The 22,109-nt window shown below is 44.0% G+C and overlaps 2 protein-coding genes across 3 annotated transcripts in view; one reads left to right on the top strand and one right to left on the bottom strand.

Moving 5' to 3' along the window:
- The window catches only part of ldlrad2 (low density lipoprotein receptor class A domain containing 2), a 56,021-nt gene extending 40,855 nt beyond the window's left edge, over positions 1-15,166 (top strand). Inside the window, exons 3-6 of the mRNA XM_070555411.1 lie at positions 16-501; positions 6,611-6,760; positions 6,844-6,969; positions 14,726-15,166. Of these exons, the coding sequence (XP_070411512.1) occupies positions 16-501; positions 6,611-6,760; positions 6,844-6,969; positions 14,726-15,015 (1,052 nt within the window). The 3' untranslated portion in view covers positions 15,016-15,166. The remainder of the gene's footprint in view (positions 1-15; positions 502-6,610; positions 6,761-6,843; positions 6,970-14,725) is intronic.
- A 2,192-nt stretch (positions 15,167-17,358) lies between these two features.
- vps13d (vacuolar protein sorting 13 homolog D) overlaps positions 17,359-22,109 on the bottom strand; it is a 206,285-nt gene continuing 201,534 nt past the window's right edge. The window contains exon 69 of one of the 2 annotated variants that reach the window (XM_054745595.2): positions 17,359-17,641. In XM_054745595.2, the coding sequence (XP_054601570.1) occupies positions 17,510-17,641 (132 nt within the window). In that variant the 3' untranslated portion in view covers positions 17,359-17,509. The remainder of the gene's footprint in view (positions 17,642-22,109) is intronic. The other variant, XM_054745599.2, reaches the window with a different exon arrangement.

Below are 22,109 nucleotides of genomic sequence, written 5' to 3' on the forward strand. Positions count from 1 at the left end.
ATTTTTCCTTGTCAGTTAATGTCGTGGATTTCTGTGACCAGACAATCCAGGATGATGGCATGATAGTCAACTCACATCAGCAATCTAAGAAGTACTACTTTGTGACCACCGGGACTGACTGTCACCTCACCATGCAGGCCAGCTCCCCTAAAGACAACGTGCAATTCTACTTTCGCTTCTTCCTGGTCTACAGCTTGCTCCGAGTGGTCCCTCTCGGTCCTGCCCCTCTCTTCCCTGAGGCATTACAAGGCTCCTCCCTTCTTAACTCTAGATTCGAGCCCACCTCCAGTGGAGGCCCAGGAGACCCTTGTCATGCTGGCTCATTTATTCAGTTCTATGATGGACGGGACAGGAGTTCACCCACCCTCGGGCCTCCTCTTTGTGGGAAGAGTCCACCACAGCCAGTGCTGTCCACAGGAAACTACCTGACTCTGAGGCTGGTGACCCGCGGGACCCAGCCCAGGGTTGACTTTGTGGGAGATTTCACCTCCTTCAGACTGGGTGAGTCAAACCTCTGTGGGAATCCTCAGATGCTCAATTACATTTGAGACAAACTACAGTGGGATGTCAAAGTTTAAGCAGCCTTGTTAATCTTCATGATTTTCCTGTATAAATCATTGGTTGTTATGATAAAAATGTTGTTGCTGGCTTGTCCAAATGTGCTTTAGCATACCTAAAGCCGCTGTTTGTGCTGTGGGCGGATAAAACGCTTCCTCTGCATTAGGGCTGGGCGATGTGACGATTTTAGACCGTTTTACGATCTACACATCTGACGGTCTGTCATTTTTGAGAGACCGTTTTATCACGATTCACAGCTCTGCTGTTGAATTTCTGCCTCTGAATGAAAAGGGAACTTACCCCAGGCGAATGACACGCCTTTGTTTGACCCTTAACCAATCAGAGTGAGTCATAGTAATATATTAGTGCCCCGCTTGTTTTCACCTTCACTTGTGTGTGAACAAACATGGCTTCGCCGCGGCTGAGAGCGACAACGAGGTTTTCGTTCCGAAGAGGAACGCAGGGTTTCCTTAGCGCGCGGCGCTAACAACTTAGCGACGTGACATGTCTTGGAGAAAGCGTAAAAACACGTTGGACGCTTCTTCTGAAGCAGGAAAATAACACCGCTTCTTAAGCAGAGCACGACGTCGCCTCGGCTCGTTCACCCTCTGCCGAGCCGGTGTCGGTACCGGTCACTGGGTCGTTGGAGCTGCCCCGTGACTGCCTGATGGAAAACCAGCGGGTTTCATCAGACTCATAGTTTCTTGTTTTTGCTGGGGACCCCCTGTATTTTACCGCTCCCTCCTGCAGTCTTCCCCTATTAACATTTAAAATGATTCTGTAAATTCGTGTATCAATAGAAACAATCTCTGCCTCTGCCAGCTGCAGTAAATGTAGTCTCCAAATAATAAATAAGAGGTGCATTCATCTGTGTATCTCCTTGGATCCGCATTAGTGATATTTTCAGCACCAGAACAGTGAAGCAAAGAAACATTCCTGAGTTTGTTAGTAATTTTATTTATTAGGTGCATCTAACCTGTTCTATTTTTCTCTGAAATGAGATCAAATCAGTGCTTCTATGGGTTGTCTCCAATCTGCACTGGAAAATTTTACTTTGTTTAGAGACGTGTTGCAGAAAATATTCAGAATGTGCAGTTATTTGCTACCACAAGCGATCTCTGGTCCAGCCGCACATCAGAGCCGTATTTGAGCTTAACTATCCACTACATGAGCAACTGGGAGCTACATAGTATTTTGAACAAGTTAATGTTTGCACAATACGTTTGCAATTGACATGTTTGCACTTTAAATATGTTTACGATTTTAATTTATGTTAAGTTACTTGAAAAACGAGAAAAACTGATTTTTGTAATTGTTTCTCTCAGGGCTTTTATCATCTCTGGTGTGAGTTTAAAATATAAGTGTGTTAGCACTGTGCTGATTATCCCTAATATGAATAAATGTTTATTTATTCAATGTTTCTCTTCTTTAATACACAATTGAAGTTATGCTATTCATGGATAAAAAAATCGTGATAAAATCGAAATCGTGATAAAATATTGGAAAAATCGTGATATTCTATTTTTGCCATATCGCCCAGCCCTACTCTGCATCACTCTCACATGCAGCATCTCCTTGTGTAAAGTGCACCGAATAGTTGAACGATGCACAGTGACTCCATCTGCAATAAGATGGTTGTCACTTGGAGCCTTAACTTGAACTGTGTCTGTGGTCTTCCATTTCCTACAGACAGCTGAAATGGCTGAGACAGCTTTCTGTTTCCTTCCCCTAAACCGTGATGGTGAACCATCTTTGTTTTCAGCTCATGTGAGAGTTGTTTTAGACCCCCATGTTGCTGCTCTTCAGAGAATATACAAAGAGGAGGGAAACTTACAATCAGTCCCCTTAAATACTCTCTCATTATTGGATTCGCCTGTGTATGGAGGTCAAAGGTCACTGAGCTTACCAAACCAAAGAGCTCCAATATTTACTTCGTAAGGTTTTGCAATCAATCAAATAACAGTGCCCAAATGTATGCACCTACCCAACTTTGTTTCAACAATTATTGCACACTTTTTGTAAATCCTATAAACATTTACTTCTCAAACATCACTGTGTGTGTCTCCTATAAGATATTTTGAACTGAAACTATTTATGGTAAATGTTGGAGGTTTTAAATACCATTTTTCTCATAATATGTGAGACCATATAGGAACAAGAGGTTTGTTCCTCATGATGACGACTCACCCGCATTCATACATGGTGGTGTCAATTCCTTTTTTCCGCGGGCAGCAGAGGATGGCGTCGCCCTCTATCACCGGCGATCTCTGAGGATGGCTAGAGCTACTAGCTGAAACATGTAAGGTAAAAAAATAACTTTTACTAAACTGTGTAAGAAAAGAACAAAAAAATGGACAAAAACACAGTACAAACACACAAAAAAGTTTCAAAGAAAAAAAAAATATGGACAGTAAACAACAAAGCACTTCTGACGTTTGGAATGATTACATCTAAAGGTAGCACGTCTAAGGAACCATCTTCGCTTCAGCTTAAGATTCTGGAAGGAGGACATAACACAGAAAGCCTACAGCTAAAAACATAGATCAAAACTAAGACATCACACACATAATAGAAATAACCAGAAAAGCACTACTCATAGAAATAGCCAATCAGCACTGAGTAGCGTTCGTCACACACTGCAACGCCGAGTTTGTCATAAACATGGCGACTGAAGCGGAGTTCGCTGCAGCTCTTTCCTCTGTTCTAAATGACTTGGACACATTTTTAAAACAAGTAAAAGCGCTAAAAGCCTTTCTTATAAAGAAAAATGCTTGTGCTGTCGCCAGACGGCATTTTTGACCACAGCTAAAAAACTACAGCGTCGCAGATGTCACACACAGCGACTCTCAGTTTCTCATAAACTACGAAGACAGCGGCGGAGTTCGCTGTGGCTCTTTCCTCTGTTCTAAATTTTTCAAATGTCTTTAGGCTCTCAGGCTCAAAATAAGTTTTGATAAAAGGGCGAACAACTAGGTCCTTCAGGGGTACTTCTGAGTTAAAACAACGCACATGAAATACGAATGTGGAGTAACCAGGTAGGCAGGTTTTAATGTTGCTAATCTGCAACGCCTGCCTCCAGAGGGTTAAACACCTATGGATACCCAACATGGGAAATAAGAAAAGGAAAACTACAAACAACAATAGAAAAGAAAAAAGAACCAGAAACACTGAAAGACCAGAACTAAAACCAGTCATAACCCTTCCATATATCAAATGCATAACAGAAAATAGTATAACGATGAAAAACATGATATCAACACTCCAATAAAACCATAAATGACAGTCAGAAAAAGATTAATGCACCAAAAGGACAAGATATCAGCAGATAAATAATGTGGAGCCATTTAGAAATCCCATGCAGACGCTGCAATAAAACACACATAGAAAACTCAACACACGAAAAATAGAGCGTCAAAGGGAGTGTGAGAGGGAAGCAAGTAGAAGACACACAAGAGCAGCCAAACAAGAAGCAGAAAGTAAATAAATAAAGACATCAGCTGTAACAGACCACTGCACAAGGGAAAACCACATAATGGACTGGGAAGGTACACGGGTCAAAAATGCAGAACAACAAAAATACAAAAGATGGATCAAAGAACAATAGAGGCGTGCGCACTGGACCATGAACAGAGAATATGGAACATACTCATTAGATGGGACCATGTCATCAGCAAAGACGGTGCGGGCAGTAGGGGGCGACACCGTCCTCTGCTGTCCGCGGATAACAGGAAGTGACGCCACTATTACCGGCGATCTCTGAGGATGGCTAGAGCTACTAGCTGAAATGTGTCAGGTAGACAAATAACTTCTACTTAACTGTGTATGAAAGGAGCTAAAATGGATTAAGGAGAGCTGAACTGTTCAAACAATTAATAGTTTAGTATATAATTATTTTCATTTAATAGTTGACTGAAATACAAATTAAAGAAAATTTTTGAAATATTTACAATGTGAAGCAAAATTTAAGCTAAACAGTCAACCATCTCTGGAAAGCAATGTAAAAATGTCCTGAACAATTTCATCAGAATTAATCAGTTAGCCTCCAACCGTGCGAGTTCTCCCTCTTACGCCCGAAACACACCAGACACGGAAGCACGACGAAGCGCCGTGGAATGACGAGCGCTTCTAATTGGCGCCCTTATTAACCTACGCTGTCAGTCACATCAGCCGCGAAGCGCCACGGAGGCTTGCGCCGTGCAGCCATCGTTTCGGCATGAGCTCTAGTTTTTCGTGAGCTGTGAGTGAGTCGCGTCAATTCTGGCAGGAAGTCAAACCAAAGCAGAAGAGGCAGGCCAGTAAATTTAACAAAATAAAAGAAAATTTTCAAAATAAAACACCACGATTGATGCATGTGATCATTTTTGTGTATCAAAACAGAAAACACGCAGGCGCGCACACACACACAGACCAGCTCAGTGGCTTAGTGGTAGAGTGTCCGCCCTGAGACTGGGAGATCAGGGTTCAATTCCTGATCGAGTCATACCAAAGACTTGACCCAAAAAAATGGGACCCAATGCCTCCCTGCTTGACACTCAGCATGAAGGGGTTGGATTGGGGGGTTAAACCACCAAATGGTTCCCGAGCGCAGCTGTGTCTGCAGCTCACCTCTCCCCCAGGGGATGGGTCAAATGCGGAGAACAAATTTTGCACACACATCAGTGTGTGTGACAACTAATGGGACTTTAACTTTAACACACACACACACACACACACACACTGCTGACGATTCACCCACGTTCATGCTGACGATTCACCCACGTTCATGCTGACGATTCACCCACGTTCATGCGGACGATTCACCCACGTTCATGCTGACGATTCACCCACGTTCATGCTGACGATTCACCCACGTTCATGCTGACTACTCACCCACGTTCATGCGGACGATTCACCCACGTTCATGCTGACGATTCACCCACGTTCATGCTGACGATTCACCCACGTTCAAGCTGACGATTCACCCACGTTCAAGCTGACGATTCACCCACGTTCATGCGGACGATTCACCCACGTTCATGCTGACGATTCACCCACGTTCATGCGGACGATTCACCCACGTTCATGCTGACGATTCACCCACGTTCATGCTGACGATTCACCCACGTTCATGCGGACGATTCACCCACGTTCATGCTGACGATTCACCCACGTTCATGCTGACGATTCACCCACGTTCAAGCTGACGATTCACCCACGTTCAAGCTGACGATTCACCCACGTTCATGCGGACGATTCACCCACGTTCATGCTGACGATTCACCCACGTTCATGCTGACGATTCACCCACATTCATGTTGACGATTCACCCACGTTCAAGCTGACGATTCACCCACGTTCATGCGGACGATTCACCCACGTTCATGCGGACGATTCACCCACGTTCATGCGGACGATTCACCCACGTTCATGCTGACGATTCACCCACGTTCATGCTGACGATTCACCCACGTTCATGCGGACGATTCACCCACGTTCATGCGGACGATTCACCCACGTTCATGCTGACGATTCACCCACGTTCATGCTGACGATTCACCCACGTTCATGCGGACGATTCACCCACGTTCATGCGGACGATTCACCCACGTTCATGCGGACGATTCACCCACGTTCATGCGGACGATTCACCCACGTTCATGCGGACGATTCACCCACGTTCATGCTGACGATTCACACACAGTCACCCACAGTTTCGTGTCTAGAACATTGTGTTTCAGTTCCAAGTCCCGTTGCAGCTTATTGTAACACTATCTTACCACACCACATCACTGTAATGTGTAATAAAAACGAGCCACACAGGAGAGAACTTTGGAGTTGAGCGGTGACACGACTATATCCTGTTGAACTTCTCCATTGCTCTCTCCCCTTCTCAAAGCTGAAAAAGACAATACTCGTTCCTGTGTGATTTTTACATTAGAAAGGAAAACCCTAACAGTAACAACCAACGAGTTATACAGGAAAATCCTGAAGATTGACAAGGCTGCCCAAACTTTCACATCCCATTGCAGCTTATACAAGGTAATCATCAACCTGACTTCATGATTGTTTACAGGATTCAACCAGTCAGATTGCAGTACTGAGCCCTACTTCCCCTGCAGGAATGGGAAGTGCATCCCTGTTAGTCTGGTGTGTGATGACAAAGCCATTGATAATTGTGGAGATGGAAGTGACTTAGAGGAAAACCTGACAACTGACTGCAAAGGTCTGTTCTGTGTGCTACTTGTTCATTATCATGCAGACCCTGAATCAGCAGCTTGTAGTCATTTACCAAAATGGTTCCATCAGCAGGTCGGTTCCTGCCCCAGGAGCCTCCATCCCTTTTGGTAACCTCACTGCCCTCCTCTGTGAATCTGCCTGCAGAACCTAGTGGGACACGAGCGAACAACTCCTTCAGTCATGAATCGGTAACAGGTGAGTGAACATCAAAAATAAATATTCAAGCTGGACATTTAAAGTGGTTTTTAGTGAGAAAATGTTGAATCCTGCAGCAAAACAGTAAACTGTTTAACCAGGAGTTAGGCCTAGAGCAGTGCTGAAGGCCCGTGGCACAGACAGTCTCTGCAAGCCTACCAAGGCTGGCATACAACAGCAGCTTTCTGCTTCTTTGTGTTCATCTGAAAGCTTGTTTATGGTCTTTAAAAGTATAGATGGTTAAAAAAACACTGTAGTGGTTCCTGGGTTTATATGGTTGCCCATTCTCAGGTGCAGCACTGAGACACTTTTGCATGATGTAGGCAAGGAAAATAGTTTTGCTGCCTTCCAGCAGCACAGTGTTGTTGCGGTGGTTAGCTCTAGGGCTGTGGAGCAATCATGGCAAACATTAAAGTAAAAAATTATCATAAAAAGTGGTCAGATGGAGGCAACAAAGAAGATGGCAAAAATCATTGATACCATCCAAAATGGCTGGATTGTGATGCTCAGAGACCACTGAGATCAAAGCGTAACATTAAATGAAAACATTTAATTGAACCCAAAAAAACTTTTCATCAGGATGTGACATATATTGTTTATCATATCAAATAAATATCAGCCTGCCTGTTGGCTGATTCATGCTGCAACGAGCCGGTTTCAGGAAACCCAAAGCCCTGGTCGTGGCGTGGAAGAATATTAGTTCATAGTTTAATTCTACTAAACTCACTGTCACATGTCAGAAAATGCACCAATCAGGAATCTGAAGACGTATGTATAAACATAGTTAGATATCTTACAAAACTCAATGTGTGTGTTTTGGCTAATTATTGCCAGATTTGCACGACAACTAGTGCACTAAAGCATTCTTACACATATAGTGGGATGCGAAAGTTTGGGCAGCCTTGTTAATCTTCATTATTTTCCTGTATAATTGTTGTCTGCTAGGATAAAACATTTTTGTTAAAAATATCTTCTAGGAGATACACACAGTGATGTTTGAGAAGTGAAACAAAGTTTATGGGATTTACAGAAAGTGTGCAATCATTGTTTAAACTTTATCCAGGTGGAGATATTTTGGCTCTGTTGTAATTTTTTTTATTCCAAAACCTTTAGAACTAATTGTTGGAACTCAAAATTGGTTTGATAAGCTCCGTGACCCTTGGCCTCCATACACAGGTGAATCCAGTTACGAGAAAGAGTATTTATCCAGCCGTCTACCCATCCATCCATCTTCTTCCGCTTCTCCAGAGTCAGTTCATGGGGGCAGCAGCCTAAGTCAAAAGGCCCAGACTTCCCTCTTCCCAGCCACTTGGGCCAGCTCTTCCAGGGGAATCCCAAGGTGTTCCCTGGCCAACCATGACATAGTCCCTCCAATGAGTCCAGGTCTCCCGTTAAGTCTCCTCCTGGTTGGACGTGCCCAGAAAGCCTCACCAGGGAGGCGTCCAGGAGGCATCCTAATCAGATGCCTAAGCCACATAAACTGGCTCCTCTCGATGTGGAGGAGCAGCGGATCTAATCCGAGCCCCTCCCGGATGACCATGCTTCTCACCCTATGTCTAAAGGAAAGCCCAGCCACACTGCGGAGAAAACTAATTTCTGCCGTTTTTAAAAACCATTTATCTCATTATGGGTCAATTGAGAGCTTTGCCTTCTGACTCAGCTCTCTCTTCACCACGACATACTGGTACAACACCTGCATCACTGCAGATGCAGCACCAATCTGCCTATTGATCTCGCATTCCAGCTTTCCCTCGTGAACAAGACCCTGAGATACTTAAATTCCTCCACTTAGGGCAGGACCTCATCCCTGGCCTGGAGAATGCTTTGTACCCTTTTCCGAAACAAGACCATGGTCTTGGAGGAACTGATACAGATACACTCAGCTGCCAACCGCTCCAGCAAAAGTTGGAGACCACGCTCTGATGAAGCCAACAGGACCACATCATCTGAACAAGCAGAGACCCGATCCTCACGCCACCAACACCATACAGTGGGGCAAAAAGGTATTTAGTCAGCCACCGATTGTGCAAGTTCTCCCACTTAAAATGATGACAGAGGTCAGTAATTTTCATCATAGGTACACTTCAACTGTGAGAGACAGAATGTGAAAAAAATCCATGAATTCACATGGCAGGATTTTTAAAGAATTTATTTGTAAATCAGGGTGGAAAATAAGTATTTGGTCAATAACAAAAATTCAACTCAATACTTTGTAACATAACCTTTGTTGGCAATAACAGAGGTCAAACGATTACTATAGGTCTTTACCAGGTTTGCACACACAGTAGCTGGTATTTTGGCCCATTCCTCCATGCAGATCTTCTCGAGAGCAGTGATGTTTTGGGGTTGTCGCCGAGCAACACGGACTTTCAACTCCCTCCACAGATTTTCTATGGGGTTGAGGTCTGGAGACTGGCTAGGCCACTCCAGGACTTTCAAATGCTTCTTACGGAGCCACTCCTTCGTTGCCCGGGCGGTGTGTTTGGGATCATTGTCGTGTTGGAAGACCCAGCCACATTTCATCTTCAAAGCTCTCACTGATGGAAGGAGGTTTTGGCTCAGAATCTCACGATACATGGCCCCATTCATTCTGTCCTTAACACGGATCAGTCGTCCTGTTCCCTTAGCAGAAAAACAGCCCCAAAGCATGATGTTCCCACCCCCATGCTTCACAGTAGGTATGGTGTTCTTGGGATGCAACTCAGTATTCTTCTTCCTCCAAACACGACGAGTTGAGTTTATACCAAAAAGTTCTACTTTGGTTTCATCTGACCACATGACATTCTCCCAATCCTCTGCTGTATCATCCATGTGCTCTCTGGCAAACTTCAGACGGGCCTGGGCATGCACTGGCTTCAGCAGTGGAACACGTCTGGCACTGCAGGATTTGAGTCCCTGCCGTTGTAGTGTGTTACTGATGGTGACCTTTGTTACTGTGGTCCTAGCTCTCTGCAGGTCATTCACCAGGTCCCCCCGTGTGGTTCTGGGATTCTTGCTCACCGTTCTCATGATCATTTTGACCCCAAGAGATGAGATCTTGCATGGAGCCCCAGATCGAGGGAGCTTATCAGTGGTCTTGTATGTCTTCCATTTTCTGATAATTGCTCCCACAGTTGATTTTTTCACACCAAGCTGCTTGCCTATTGTAGATTCACTCTTCCCAGTCTGATGCAGGTCTACAATTCTTTTCCTGGTGTCCTTCAAAAGCTCTTTGGTCTTTGCCATAGTGGAGTTTGGAGTCTGACTGTTTGAGACTTTGGACAGGTGTCTTTTATACAGATAATGAGTTCAAACAGGTGCCATTAATACAGGTACCGAGTGGAGGACAGAAAAGCTTCTTAAAGAAGACGTTTCAGGTCTGTGAGAGCCAGAGATTTTCCTTGTTTGAAGTGACCAAATACTTATTTTCCACCCTGATTTACAAATAAATTCTTTAAAAATCCTGCCATGTGAATTCATGGATTTTTTTTCACATTCTGTCTCACAGTTGAAGTGTACCTATGATGTAAATTACTGACCTCTGTCATCATTTTAAGTGGGAGAACTTGCACAATCGGTGGCTGACTAAATACTTTTTTGCCCCACTGTAGATCCCCTCAACACCTTGCTTGTGCCTAGTCCATAAAAGTTATGAACATAATCAGTGATAAAGGGCAGCCTTGGTGGAGTCCAACTCTCACTGGTACCAAGCCCAACGTACTGCCAGCAATGCGGACCAAGCTCTTAAACCAGTCATATAGGGACCTAACAGCCCGTATCAGAGGGCCTTGTACTCCATACTTCCAGAGTGCCCCCCACAGGGTCCTCAATGAGACGTGGTCGAATGCCTTCTCCAAACCCACAAACACATGTAGATTGGTTGGACGAACTCTCACACACCCTTCAGGACCCCCCTAAGGGTATAAAGTTGGTTCAGTGTTCCACGGCCAGGACAAAAATCACATGCTCTTCCTGAATCCGAGGTTCGACAATCCAACAGACCCGTCATTCCAGACTGCCTGTACCTATCAGCTGCCTCTGGAGTTCCACAGGCCAAAAAGATTGGATAAGACTCTTTCTTCAGCTTGACAGCATCCTTAACCACCAGTGTCCACCAGCAGCTTTGGGGGTTGCCGTCAGGACAGGCACCGATCACCCTGCAGCCACAGCCCTGGTCGGCCGCCTCAACAATGGAGGCACGGAACATTTTGGAAGTTCTGTCGGAGGTGGTAATTAAAGCTCCATCTGAGAGTATTTAACCCTCTCAGGCTCAAAATAAGTTTTGATAAAAGGACAAACAACTAAGTCCCTCAGGGGTACTTCTGGGTTAAAAAATGCTCATGAAATACATATGTGGAGTAACCACTGTAGCATCCAGAAATGGTCAGTTTTTCATCTACAGTTTGACCTCTTCAGTATCCGGTCATATGGTCAGATAATTTAGATGGTTGAACAGATACAGATACAGATAATGGTGTACTTGCTCATCCCTACGGTTTACACATCCAAAACAGAGTTGCATTTATATTTTTGGCCTAACGCTCAAAAGCCAATTTAACCTCCGGTCACCTAGGATTTTCTCTCGGTACCACAAGACAAAACAACTAACTTATCTCACCAAATCTCTCCACTCAGGTCTTGAGTAGTTTGTGGATCCGCATTTCCTCCCAGCAACGTCAAGACCCTCACACCGATCCCCCAGCAAAACTCTGCGCTGGAGGCGATTTAGGTTGTCGACAGTCCTCCGGCGTCGGTTCTTGGCGCCGTGAGGTGATGGGACCCCGGCTCTCGAAGGACCAAATTATGTTAGGGATTTTATCAATAACCCATTTCCTGTAGTCAAAAAGAAAAGGAGACAATGAGACAACAAGTCAACCAGTTATAAATGTGGCATATGCACGAGGCAAAATGCCCCGAACATCCGGTCACAGACTTTATTTAAACAGAAAGATAAGAATGGGAGTGAGGTCACTGTGTGAGAGAGAGAGTCAGTGTGTGTATGAGTGAGACAAGAATGTGTGTGTGTCTGTATGGAAGAACAGTGTGTGGGTGTGTCTGAGTGTGGTGAGAAGGCTTCAGGACATTTGTTAACAGGATTAAAGCAATGAAATATAAAATTTCCATAACAGCAGCTTTTCAGAGTTTTCATTGAATGTTTTCCACAACAGAATGACAGTAAAAGCACCAGTAATGTATTTTAGATCTATTTATGTTTGTTTTAATTAATTTTCCACTAAAATCAGCATCTCATTGAAAAAACATCCACACTTTTTTGCTATTTTTTTCATAATTCAGAAGCGAAACGTTTTTTAAACATGACAACAAATCTCTTCTAGATTTTAGGTGAGACAATAAACATCAGATTCTTATCTGTAAAAAAATCAGATCTAATCTAATAAAAGTTTCTTAGAGATACTTTTTGCCTCAAATGTCTGAGAATCAGTGATCGAAGCTTCCATTTACTCTCATTATTTCTTCGCTGTGCTTTAAGGGGCTCAGCATGTAGCAGGTATCTGAAACCGCAGCACCTTGTCTGTGTTAGAGCCTCCATTGTTTATCATGGACCTGTCTAATTACTGGAAAACCTGCATTTGACCTCTTTATATCAGACTCCGGGCCGAGACATGAAAAATGACTCAGAAACAACAAAGACTCTGAGCGTATCTCTGAACACGTTTAGTTCACGAGTTTACAGCGTTTTCTCCTCCGTGCTCACTCACCCTTGTTTTGGTGGTCCGGGCGCGCCGGATCTGCGTTAAAGTCCCGCCTCCATCTGATTGACAGCAACAGGCAGATTTCTTCACAGTTTCTTCTATAAGATTGAAACTCGAAACGGAAACTGTCAATAATGCGGGACATGAGTCTCTATTTGCGGGAGATGTGAAAAGTAATGAAAATGTGGGACTGTCCCACACAAAGCGGGACATCTGGTCACCCTAATTTAGTAATGTTTGACATTTTTACTTCGCAATGAGGGAAATAACCTCTCTAAGTGTTTGAGGAATGAGTGGTGTCTGAGGGGCTTTAGTAAACGCCCACATTAAACTTGTTAAATTTTGATTTGCCAAAATTAGTAAACAACCAGTTTTACAAAAGAGAAATTACTTCCTCAAGCCTGCAGTTCTAGCGCTGTTTATATAGGCCAACTGGTCAGTTGCATCCTTGTCTTTGCAAAACTGCAAAACTTCATCAGAGAAACAACTCTTCAGATGTGAAACGTCTTGCCAAAAGACCATGAGGTTATCTCTGACCAGCTGATGCAGATTCAAAGGAAGCTACGTTCTTTGACATCCAGAAATCAAACTACTTGCATGCCGAGGAGACTTTGTGGCCAGCAGGCTTGCTAGGATGCCTCATCACACGGGTACTGTGCAACACACCTGGTTTCAGGATGGATTAATAAATATGTAATCACTTGTTAAACCTCATTAAAAATTCAGCTAAACTTGTTTTACAATCCAGACATCACAATATTCTGAGACACTTCATTAGGTTTTTTTTTAACATAACATCTAAGCTCCTGTTTCATCCTTGCTCATTCAGTGTCTCACCTTAACTCAGCATGTATAATCATTTGTTCTGCATCATCCTAGTAGTGGAAATACAGTACTGAATTGATTTTTATAAACTATGTTTTTGTCTCTGTGTCAAATTATTATAAAGTGTTGTTTCCCTGGTTTACCCAAAGTGCCTGGTTTCATTAGTAATCAAATATTATAGGTTCAATAATAATGACAATCCATATTTTTATGGAATATTACATTTTGGTGAATACCTTTATATTCTATTGACTGTTTATTAAAAGCAACCACTTACAACATGTTACAACCCAAACGCACGCACCTGCTTACTGCTCTTTAAACAGTTATTACACTTTCTGTAAATTCTACAAACTTTGTTTCACGTCTCAAACATCACTGAGTGTCTCCTATAAGATATGTTTAACTGACAGTTTCATCATAACAACCAACGATTTGTAAAAGATCATCATGAACATTTACAAGGCTGCCCAAACTTTCCCATCCCACTGGAGCTAGCTTACTCTGATACCTCTCATGTTTACTTTATATTTCAGTTTTGATTTGTTTATTAGCCATGTTTACATTTGTGTGTGTGTGCGTGTGAGACATCTATTACAGCCTTGTTTTATTTTGCCATCTCCTTTGGTGAGCTGTGTTTAGCGAGTGCATGTTGTTGTGCAGTAGAAATAAACACTAAAACAGGGGTGTCACATATGCGGCCCACGGGCCGTATCAGGCCCACACACAGTTTAAATCCGGCCCGCGAGATGATTGTGTAAACCTTATTTTCAATTAAACTGCTGGTGAAAGCTAAAAGATGTCAGGTATCAGGAGTCAAAGACATGCATGAAACTGGTATAGCCATGTAATCTGTGAATCAGTTATGTGAATTACCGAGGAATAGTCGGGGTTTTTTTGTTTTGTCTTTCACATTTTCAAATACACTTCAGGTGTTCTATTATTAGTAGTGATGTTGTGCTTAAAGTATTTTGGATACTGTCCTCAGGCTCCAGCTTTGTTTTATGTTGATCGTATTAAAACAAAGAAAACAATCTGAAGAAGTTTTTAATTTATACATACTTTAATTTTACTGGCCTAGCCCGCTTGGGACTAGATTTTCCTCAATGTGGCCCCTGAGCAAAACTGAGTTTGACACCCCTGCTCTAGAATCTTCTATGTAGTGTAGTAACTAGACAGAACTGGATTACACACTCATTTTAAAGCTTGTTTGTTGAACTTCTCCATGTTTCATCCAGACCTGAGCCCATCTTGGTCTCTGCTGGTTCTGTTCATCGCCCTGGGTGTGGTGGCAGGAGCTGTCATGTTCTGCTGGTGCTGCTGGTCGCCTGGCTGGTTCCTGTGGCGGGTCAGCATCTGTCGCTTCTTACCCTGCTGTAACTGGGCTTGTGCCTCCTGCAAGTTCTGCACTCACAACAAGGAGCATCGGGTGGCAAAGATCACCCCTTACCCACCGGTGAACAGGTCATCAGTGGGCACAACAGCCACAAACAGCAATGAGGACAACATCACCACAGTAGCTGTGTAGCCCAGACCTGTCTGGTTCTGGTTCTGAAAGCTGCTGATTAATTTGAGAAGGGTTTGGTGTGGTCCAGTACGTGGTGCTGAGGGCCTTAGACAATACTGTTACGCTCATTGCAACACCCAGCATTAATTCACTCACAAGAAGGGGCGGGACTTATGGGGAAAGTGTCGCTTGAGACACATTATGATCTGGATCAGCTTTGGTGAAGCAGAATAAACCATGACTGTGAGATTTGAATCACGTTTAAATCACAAACTAAAGTTAGATGTTTGAGCATCTACATGACCATGAGACCATGGTTTATAGGAGTAGAGAGTCTGTGGCCCAGACCACAGCTGTTTTCCACTGGAGAAGCCTAAAGCCTAAACTCATTTAATCCTGATGGATACCAACAACTTTGGGACATTAAATGTTAAATGTTGGGTTGACCTCTTTCTCTATGAAACTTGCACATGAACCGATTCCAAGAACTTTTAGTTTGATCGAATTAAACGGTAGTTAGGAGGGTTACAACACAAGTTCTAGCTGAATCTGGGTTTTTGTCAGCAGCCCTGATGGGCTTCATCCCTCTGGTCCTCTATGGAACATGTAGTTAACGGGTAGAGCTGGTGAAAATGAAACTGACACCACCCCTTCTAACAGGGGAAAAATTGAATCCAAACCTCTTATCAGTCTTGTCTAAATGTTCCGTGAATCTTAACGAGCTGCAGTTGAATTTTATATCACTCAAACTCAATCTGAGACAAAAATCTTAATTGGCTATACATTTATTAACTAATATATTCACTTCAGCTCCTTCTCAAGCATTAATCAATCAATATCAACCAACCTATTTTATCAACAACAATTAACAATGAAACAATGAAATGATCCTGTAAAACAATCTGACCCAATAAGTGTGTTTTAGACTTGTGTCCTCCTAAACACTGAAAACAAGTGTGTGTGTGTGTGTGTGTGTGTGTGTGTGTGTGTGTGTGTGTGTAGGTGGGTGGGTGGGCAACTTGCACTTTAAACTTCTGAAGCACTTTCAATCACAGTAACTTAAACCAAACTTCAAAACCGCTTCACAAAAATCAAGAAACAACACAAAAGATCGATCATAAATGAATAACTAATAGTTTAGTCAGCCTGGCCACAGCATAAAACTATTTAAGTTATTAAACAATGACAAAAAAAACGGCTTACTCTTTAAGATGATCCGATGGCGTTTTTGGTACGGAGAAGGAAAGCCATCTGGTAATTTGAAGCAATTGCGCGGTTTGATCGCTTATTCTGAACTTATTAGAAGAAACGGAAGGAAGAGAAATAGGAAAAAACAAAAGCTTGCGTGAGCGAACCCCAAGGCGTCCCTTTTTGTGTTCGCGCTGCAGGTCAGATGGTTCCTCTGTTGATTCCAGCGGCTCGGCCTCCCGTCTGTGCGTTCAGAGTCGTAGCAGCGAGCGATCTCTCCAAACATCAGCTGAAGCTGAACACAAAGAGAGCAGATCTGATGGTTTTCCGCTGCTTTTCAGCAGTTCTGTGTTCCGTCCACTTCAGCCGCCAGGCCTCGTGCACACGTTGTCCGGAGTGGCAGCAATGAGCGTTTTTCAACTCCAGTTGAACTGGACTAAAGACAAGATGAGTTTCGTTTGTCTCCCTTTTATAGACACTGGCGGTCCGGCGGGAAGACTCCATGTGGCTCCAGCACATGCGCAGAACTTGTTTCTGGTTCCGCTCAGAGACCGGCTTTCCAGACCGCTTCAGTGGGAGGAAATCTTACCGCATCTCTGTGGTTCTGCGCTGCGAACCCCTCTACAGATCTTCAGCTCACTGTCCACCGTGTGCGCTCCGAGCTGCGCTGAGCACAGAAATGCGCCTGCATACTGGATACTCGTTACTACCCTATTTCATCACTATTTGGCAACCCAGAGAAACCGAAACTGCAGTAACCAAATCTGACCACAGGACGTCACTGTTACTCAATTCTTACATCGTCTACCTTTAATAGGCAGACTGAATATGCATTCAAGAAATCTATAATTCTATTGTTCCTAGTAGCAATTAACATTTCAGATATCTAAAATGTTCATTCCAGTAAGGATTGTTCAGTTATAAAAATCTTTGATGTTATAGTTAATATAGAACATAACTGCGTTATACAACATAGAATTAATGTCAGTTACTTTGCTAGGTAACTAATTATTTTTACAATGTAGTAACTGAGTTACTAACCCAATGACTTTTGGAAAAAGTAGTTTGTAACTTTAACAAATTACTTTTTTATGTAAGACACCCAACACTAGTCTTCAACATGCCTCCCCCTCCCCCATTCATAATTAAAAGTGGAAGAAAAAAAAACTTCAATGGTTTGGTTTTTCACAGTTTTAATATATAGTCCTCATTACAATATTTACACAATTCTTGTTTTACAGATGTATTTACATGTATTTAAAAACGAAGAACAGCTGGTTTGGACTAGCTTAAGGTGGGTCAGAACCTCTCTGGGGTTAAGACCCGATCAAGTTTCGAGCAGCAAGCAGTCCTCGTTCTCCTCAGCCGGGAGCATCAGCTGCTGCTCATAATACAAACTCTTGGCATAGTTGATTTCTTGAGAGATCTTGACAGCAAGGCTTTCACTCTTTACATGGACCTGCAAACAAGAAACCCCCACCTTAATGTCCAGAGTTTTACATTCAATGATGTCACACTCCATAATTATCTGAATTATTACAACAAACCCATGAGAGTTTAATCATCCTTTCACACATTTGGTTCCAGGTCAGATCCTAGAGCCAGCATGTGATAAAACGACCCTCTACAGGGTTAATGAATGTCTCCGCCCCCACTGCCCCCTGTGGCCACAATAGATAGACTGAAGTCCTGTATCTTGTGTGAAGCAGTCACAGTTTATATCAATCTATCTTTACACCTTTGCACTACAAAAATAAAAAATGAATGATTAACAAGAGTCTGCTTCTCTTGCAAACCATGTGAGCACCTGTGTGTGTACACGCGCTTGTATATATATGTATAAGGTTTCTCTATAGGAGCGTCCAATAGAGTGTGAGGGGCCACAGATCTGCCCCCAAAGATGTGTAGGAGACGGAGGGAGCTCCCAAGTCCCAGAGATCCAGGAGCTGCCCCAGAGCACAGGGACCCCGGGGAGACTGTTAACCAGAAAAGCCCCCGCCCCCCTCGAAAGGCGCAGAGGAACGCCCAGGGTGCCACAACCAGCAGCCGGCAGAGTCCCGGGTGATATCAGTTGCAAGCTCACCGGCCCACCCGCAGCCTCCCACCCCCAAGTCGGCCGAGCCCGGAACCCAGCGACCCGGGACCCTGGGGTGACCGCTCCCGCCGGGGACCCAACAGAGCCCAGGGACTCAGATCCCACCAGGCAGCCACTGGGATTAATCAGGCAGATGCCAAAAATCTTAAACCCCCTGACCCGGGAGCCGTGAACACTCAGGCAGACCAAGACACCACACCCCACACCAGGTGTGGCAGGGGGAGGGGAGGCAAAGATGTGTAGCAGCAAAAGAAGCCTCAGGAGAAGGGAGGAGTCCAAAACCCCACCTAACATATACAGCCATATACAGACACAGTCACACACTCCCTCCCTCATGCTCACACATACACATACAACCAAAGACTTAGAAAAATTCACGCCGGACACCCACTCATGCTCCCCATACACACCCTATTCACTCTGGTCCCGGCACTGCTGCACATGGGGTACAACCATCACCGGTTCCCAGAGTTCGACCCTTTCTGCTGGGGTGCTGATGAGCAGGCTCCCCCGCCCAACGCTGAGCACAGCAACCCACCACCCCAACCAGACGGCCAGATCCCCTCCTAGCCTCCAGCCCTGGGAAGCCAAGCGACAACAGAGGTGTGCTAAGACCCCTAGTCTCCCTCCGCCTGCTCCAATACAGTGTTAGTGTGAGTTGATGAGGTGTATTCCATGGCTGTAGTGAGCGGGCAGTGCGGGCATTGTCTGGCCTATGCCAGCGGATGGCATAGGCGGTTATTTTTGATAACTCTGAAAGCTCAACTGGATCAAAACAGTTCAAGCACAGATGAGGTTCTACAGTCACCTCTGATGCTGCCTCACTTACTGAGGAAGAAGTAATCGCATTAGGGAGGATGCTAAAGATTTTGTTTCTAATAGAATTAATTTTACTTGTAAAAAATCCCATGAAGTCATTGCTGCTGAGGGCTAAGGGAATAGATGGCTCAGAGCTATGATTCTGTGTAAGTTTAGCAACTGTACTGAAAAGAAATTTAGGATTATGCTTATTCTCCTCAATTAATGCTGAAAAATAAGCAGTCCTAGTTTGTTGAAGCTTATTTTTATAAAGCACATGACTATTTTTCCAGGACAGGTAGGCCTCCTCATGGTGCGTGGAGCGCCATGTTCTCTCCAATTTCCTAGAGTTTTGTTTTAAGGCTCGTAAATGACATTTAAACCAGGGAGCCAACTTCCTGTCCCTAATTACCTTCTTTTTTAAAGGGGCAACATCATCTAATGCCACACGTAAAGAGGAATTAACATGATGAACTAATGCATCAATTTGTGAGGGGCTAGAACTGAAAATATTGCCCTCTGCTACATGCCTCTGAGATGCTGAGGACAGTAAAGATGGAACAGTTGATTTAAAAGATGCAACAGCGTTGTCAGATAGAGACCGACTATAATGAAATTTACTTTCATGTCTCGAGAACTCAGTTATAAAAAACTCAAAGGTTATCAGAAAGTAGTCCGAGAGGACTGGATTATGTGGAAAGATTGTTATTTCCTCACACTCTATGCCATAAGTCAGCACAAGGTCCAATGTATGATGGCAGGAGTGGGTGGAGCTATGTATTCTTTGAGTAAAACCATTTGAGTCTAAGATATTACTAAAGGCTAAATTGAGGCTATCATTCCCACAAAGACTAAAGGAAAAAAAACAAACTGGTCCTTTGTGATTCACTACTGTGGATTATTTTCCAGACTTCTTTGTTGACTTCACAAAGAAATGAACAACAGGCACAAAAAGCCCATTATGGCCCTCATGTGGCAGGAGTCTCAGAGAAGCTGAGAAGAATCTTCTCCAAACACAGCATCCCAGTAAACTTTAACCCAACAACACCCTCAGACAGAACCTGGTCCATCCTAAAGACAAAACACCCAAACAGAAGCTCAGTGGCGTGGTTTATGCAGCCCAGTGTAGGAGCACTGTCCAGATGTTTACATCAGGCAAACTAAACAACAATTACACAAAAGCCTGGCACACCACAGGAGAGCAACCTCTTCAGTTCAGGACTCTGCAGTCCACCTACATCTGAAGGACAAGGGACACACCTTTGAAGAGGACTTATGGGCCATTCCCATCTGTACCGGGTCGGCCCGGGCCGGGTAGCCCCAGTCGGCCCCAGCCTGGCCCGGTTGATTCCACACATCCTTGTCTTAAGCCCATGTGGGCTGATTCTACCCACCAATCAGAGGCTTGCTCTAATGGAAGGTGTGAATTTCTTGTCAGCAGTGGGCGTGTTGGCCCTGGTCGGCCTGAAGCAGACCCCCTCGAGAAGAGGGCCGAGAATGAGCCTTGGTTGGCCCGGGAAAATTCCAGGCCACCCAGATATGTAAACAACCTACGCTACTCGGCCCGGGCCGACCCGGTACAGGTGGGAATGGGGCTAAAGTCCACATTCTGGACAGAGAAGATACAGATGGGTTGAGAGAGGAGTAAAAGAAGCTATCTATGTCAAACATGAAAAACCTACTTTAAAGAGCAAATGTCAGGTCAGAGACTCCCATGGATCGATGTTTGGAATAGAAACTCGTTTTAAATTTTTTTTACACAAACATAAATTATTTAGGCTTTTAGAGTCATTTTAGTGAGAAAGGTTTATTTTTATAAACCAAACGACACAGCTGAGGGAGTCCTGATAGCTTAATCCAGATAAAAATATGGACTCTAATGCAGCTCTGACACAGATGAAACTTTAAATGTTTATAATTTTACTTCTGATGGACCAGAACCATAAAGTTATGAGTTTGCTGCTCGCCCCAGAGAGCAGAGACAAACCAGAGATAGAAACCATTGGCCAAAGCAGAAAGATTGTGCTGCCATGTGAGGAGAAGAAATATTGTACAGATTACTATCATGTACCAGGCAGTTAAAATAGTATCGGTCAGTTAATATAATATTAATGCTAATGAGCGTCTGTCAGCTGTCTCATACTCGTTAATATCCGCTCACCTAACCTAGTTTAGCTCAGAGAGGGGGAGAGAGATGCCTGTCATCCGGTTCTGGAGCTCATGCGGGCTTTTGTGAGCTGGATCCGACCCAGACACCAGCGAGCCAGTCCAGCCGGGATTTTTAAAAGCTGTGCATCCTCTCCTGGTAGTCCAGGTGGTGGTTCTGACCTGGTTTTGACTGTGATCTGAGCTCCAGAAACCCACATTTAATTTTTAAACCCCACCACAGGTCTCTGGAGCCCAGCGCGGACCTCCCTGACTCGGTACTGACCAATGTGGGCTACAGAAGTCCGTCTTTTCTGTTGCACAAAACGCCCTCAGACATGAAGACAGAGGCGTTGTTTCTCTTACCTGGAAACCCGTGGACTCGATGTCCAGACAGGCTGGAGTTGGTACAGCCATCACACACTCTAGTTTATCCACATGAACACAATCCAACACTAGTAAACACAAACACTGACTGGATCACATGACCTCTCTACCCTAAAACTAGCCACTCTCCACAGAGCTGAGGCAGCCTAGCTTCTAACTCGCTTTGGTTACGTCAGAGGTTCACATTTAGAAACAAGAGTAAGGAACTTTTTACTAGAAAATTCTGCTGTTGTGTGTTTTAACACCAAATATCCACAATAAGCTTTTCTAATAGTATTTTTTGGACAGCGTTTGATGTGAATTAGAAAAAAAAAATTTTACCTGCTATTTGCTCTTTCAATAGGGGAGGGGCTTAGATTTAACCTTTCCAGTACCTATAATGCAGCTTTGAATCTCATTCCTAAGCAGTTTCAGTCTAGGTCACACCTTCCTGCATCTGATCAACACGATGACTCACCATCAATAGAGGCTAACGACTCATGAGGAGGCAGAGAGGAGGGGT

The sequence above is a fragment of the Nothobranchius furzeri genome, chromosome 10 (genome assembly GCF_043380555.1).
Source record: "Nothobranchius furzeri strain GRZ-AD chromosome 10, NfurGRZ-RIMD1, whole genome shotgun sequence".
NCBI classification, from domain to species: Eukaryota; Metazoa; Chordata; class Actinopteri; order Cyprinodontiformes; family Nothobranchiidae; genus Nothobranchius; species Nothobranchius furzeri.